Source organism: Haliaeetus leucocephalus, unplaced genomic scaffold (assembly GCF_000737465.1).
Source record: "Haliaeetus leucocephalus isolate CR32 unplaced genomic scaffold, Haliaeetus_leucocephalus-4.0 Scaffold274, whole genome shotgun sequence".
NCBI classification, from domain to species: domain Eukaryota; kingdom Metazoa; phylum Chordata; class Aves; order Accipitriformes; family Accipitridae; genus Haliaeetus; species Haliaeetus leucocephalus.
This window is the reverse complement of record NW_010972710.1, coordinates 231,717-235,503: the sequence shown is the minus strand read 5'-3', so window position 1 is coordinate 235,503 and position 3,787 is coordinate 231,717. Positions and strand designations below refer to the sequence as shown.

At 69.9% G+C, this 3,787-nt stretch overlaps 1 protein-coding gene across 1 annotated transcript in view; it reads right to left on the bottom strand.

Moving 5' to 3' along the window:
* The window catches only part of CCDC130 (coiled-coil domain containing 130), a 19,755-nt gene extending 19,115 nt beyond the window's left edge, over nt 1-640 (bottom strand). Inside the window, exons 1-2 of the mRNA XM_010569830.1 lie at nt 243-640; nt 68-112 (exon numbers count right to left, since the gene is read on the bottom strand). Of these exons, the coding sequence (XP_010568132.1) occupies nt 68-112; nt 243-640 (443 nt within the window). The remainder of the gene's footprint in view (nt 1-67; nt 113-242) is intronic.
* Nucleotides 641-3,787: the final 3,147 nt, after the last annotated feature.

Genomic DNA, 3,787 nt, shown 5'->3' with positions numbered 1-3,787 from the left:
GCCCCGGTGTGACCGCAGTAGCCCTGGCGTGGCCACGGTGGCCACGGCAGCATCTGGCCCCACTCACCATGGCGGAGGGTCTCTAGTGCTGCGGGACTGGGACAGGCGGGACCTGGGGGGGGACAAGGAGTCGTTGTCACGGGGTTGGGGGGCTGGCCAGGAGGCTCCCAGTCTGTACTGGGATGCAGACACCCGCCCAGCATGGGGTCACTGGTCACCAGTACATACTGGGACACGGATACCCCTCCCAGTACAGGGTCACCAGTACGTACCGGGACACAGACAACCCTCCCAATATGGGGTCGCTGGTCACCAGTACGTACTGGGAGACGGACACCCCTCCCAATATGGGGTCGCTGGTCACCAGTACGTACTGGGAGACGGACACCCCTCCCAGTACGGGACACCGGCCCTGGCCTCCCCATCCCCACCGACCTCTTCCTGCTCCGCTCCTCAGGTCCCGCCTCTTCCGCTGCGTCACTCGGCGATGATCTAGGTCGCCGGAAGGGGGCGTGGCCTCCCAGACGCCCCCGCCCTTCCCGCAGCCCGGCGCCTGCGCAATGCGCGCCACGTGCTCCACCCCCGCGCTTGCACCGCCTAGCGCCGTCATCTGCGGCCGCCCATAGCAACCGGTGCCCATGGCAACGGCACCCACGGCCGCTCATGGCAACCGGGGCCCATGGCAACTGGGGCCCATGGCAACGGCACCCACGGCCGCTCATGGCAACCGGGGCCCATGGCAACTGGGGCCCATGGCAACGGCACCCACGGCCGCCCATAGCAACCGGGGCCCGCGGCAACCGGGACCACCGACTGCCGTGTGGCAACCACGACCCACGGCTGCCATGGCAACCGGGGTCCGTGGCACCCAGCCCCATGGATGCCCGTGGCAACCAGAGCCGCCGAGGGAAGCGCCACGCACACGCGTGTGTACACACACACACACACCCCCACCCCCGGCACGCATTCGCCCCGCGCCAAAACCCCCCAATAACGGGTAAAACGGGAACGGGGGAGACAGCCCAGACCCCCGGCTGACTCCCCCCTGGACCCGGGGCTCGAGCGGCGCTAACGAGGTGTCACCCGCACTAACGGGGGTCACAGCCCTGCTGAGGGGGTCGCGGCTCTGCTGACCGCGTTTTGCCTGTTTAGGGGGATGGCAACTGACCCCTTCCCCCCCAAAATGGGTGGGAGGGGACTGGGCCGGGCCTCCCAGCCCCCCCCCCGGGGGACAGTCAGAGCGGGGTGACCCCCCCCGTCCCGGTGACACCACGTCCCGGTGACATTGCTGGGACACGCGGCCTCGCACCGAGGTCCCACCCAGGTAACTGTGGGTTTGTGTCCCCCCCTTCCCAGGGGGCTCAGGCAGTGGCATCCCCCAGCCCATCCCTCCCTGGGGGTTTCGGGTCCTGGGCCCCCCCATTCCCAGCCCCACCCCGGGTGCTGCCTAGTTCAATTAAAGCCATTAATTCCCTTCAAGCCCCTTTAACAGACCCTGGATGCCCCCCTCCCCAGGCAGCGAGCTCACGTCTGCCAAGTCAGTGGCTCTTGGGGACATTAGATAGGGGGTCCTGGGGGGGGAGGGGCATGTAGGGACACCCCCGAGCCCCCCTGCCTTTGGGCAGGAGAAGGCTGGGATGGAGGTGTCCCCGTCCCCAGGGTGTGGGTCCCCGTCCCCAAAGCCATGACAAGGGTCCCTGGGTCCCCATGGGGATGGCGGTGTCCCCGTCCCCATTGCCATGACGAGGGTCCTCGGGTCCCCATGGGGATGGCCATGTCACCGTCCCCACACACCCGCCTCAACCATCACCGTGCCCCAGCAGGCGCCAGTGCAGCCCCGGTGGCCTCTGATCACGGCGGCGCTGAGCTCCCGGCCGCAGCGGGCGGCAGCTGCTTCATCACAGGGAAACGCTAACGAGCGCTGTGCACCCGCCGTGCCCGCTGTGCCCTGGTGGGCGGGCAGACAGACAGACGGCCGGAGCTGGGGGCTCCCACACTGCACCCCAGCCCCAGCAGGACCTCACGGTGTCCCTGGCCTGGCCCAGTGAAGCCCCTCGTGTCCCAAAAATGAATTTTCTGGCCAGGTGGGCTCCTGGCAGCTCCAGCAGTCCCCAGGGCCGGGCAGGAGCCATGCGGTACAGTGGGTGGCTGCCCTGAGCTTTGACCTGCAGACGGATCCTGGTGCCAGGGCCAATCCGGGACCCTTCGCTCTTGCTGCCCCCGAAAGTGCCAAGAATGTGCTGAGCTTTGCAAATGTCCGATGCCCAGCACAGCCCTGGCTCGCTGCAGGGATGGCAGCGAGAGCAGCGGCAGCCCCTGGCTTCCCCAACCCCAGTGTGGGGGGACACACACGCGCAGCCGCAGGATCCGGCCACCGAGGACAAAGCACCGGCACTGGGTTTCTACTGGGGGGAAACGAGCCAGGGCTGCGGAGCTGGAGGTGCCGAACTTGGAGGCGGTGCAGGATGCAACCGCAGCGGGGTGTCCGGGTTGGCATGGACGGGGCATCCCGGCTCTGCTGCGCGGCTGCTTTGGTGCCAGATCCGTCCTCCCCCGTGCCCCCTGTGCCAGCCTTTCCCTCCTCCAGCTGCCTCCAGCCCCCCCGGCCTTGGAGAAACCCCCTCTGGCCGCCCTGGCAGTGGGGCTGGAGCCAGCGCGGGGCCAAGGGGCCTTGGTGCCCAGTAGTGCCCGCACCGGCTGCCGGCACCGCGGGATGCCCATCTGCGCCGGGCACGTGGGGGCACGAGGCCAGGGCCTGGGGCCACATCCTGTGCTACCCAGCCGGGGCTGGCCATGGGGGTCCGGGGACCCTCCGGGACAGCGGGGAGCCAGGCCACGGTCCCCATAGCTGGGCACACGGGTGGCGTTGGCACCCGCTCCGGTGTTGGCCCCCAGCTCCGGCATACAGCCAGGGAAAGCGGGAAAGTGCTGAGCCCGGAGTCTGGCAGAGCTGCCCGTGTTAACCCCCCCCCGCTCCACCCTGCCAGCACGCGCCTGCCCGCGGCACGCACACGTGCCGGGCCGGTACGGTCATCAGGCCTCGCACATGCATCCCGGGGCATGCACACGCGTGTGGGGCCATGCACACGCATGTGAGGCCACGCGCACGCGTGTGCCGGGTGATGCTGGAAGCCGTGCGGAAGGCAGAGGGTCCTCCCGGTCCACCCTCGCCGGGTGTTTTTGGGCTCCCCGTTGCTCGGAGGTGACACTTAGGGTCCTCCCCCCATCCCGGTGGGGACGGTCACCGGGGGGGGGCACATCCCGGCCGTGGGGCTGGGGAAGGGCCGTGGCGGCAGCGCCGTGGCCATGGGGGCGGCAGCACTCCCAGCTCGACGCCTGCCACGAGGGCTGAGACCCGGCCACGCTCGGTGCATCCCCCAGTGCCCACTCGGTGCCTGGGGTGACGTCCCCACGGCTGGGGACAGCGGGGACGGGGAGCAGAGCTGGAGCCCTGGTCCCCCCCCCAACCCTGCCAGCTCCCCCCCCATCCTGGCTCCGGTTCCTCGCTGCATCTGCGGCTCAGCCGGAGCCAGCGCTGCCGCCAAGGGCCACTGCAACCCGGCACCGCTGGCACAGCCCGGCCCGTGGCCCAGCCGGGGGCTGCGGGGGGCTGCAGGGGGTTCCCCCAGGCACGCTGGTGGCGGGGGGGACACAGGTGGGCATGGGGACGGTGGCCCCGTCCCAGCCTGGCACTGTCACCCCTCCCCACACGCCCTCTGGCATCGCCTGTGGGTGGGGGCATGGGGCGACGCTTTTTGGGGGGAAAAGGGGCTGAAATGGCAAAGCT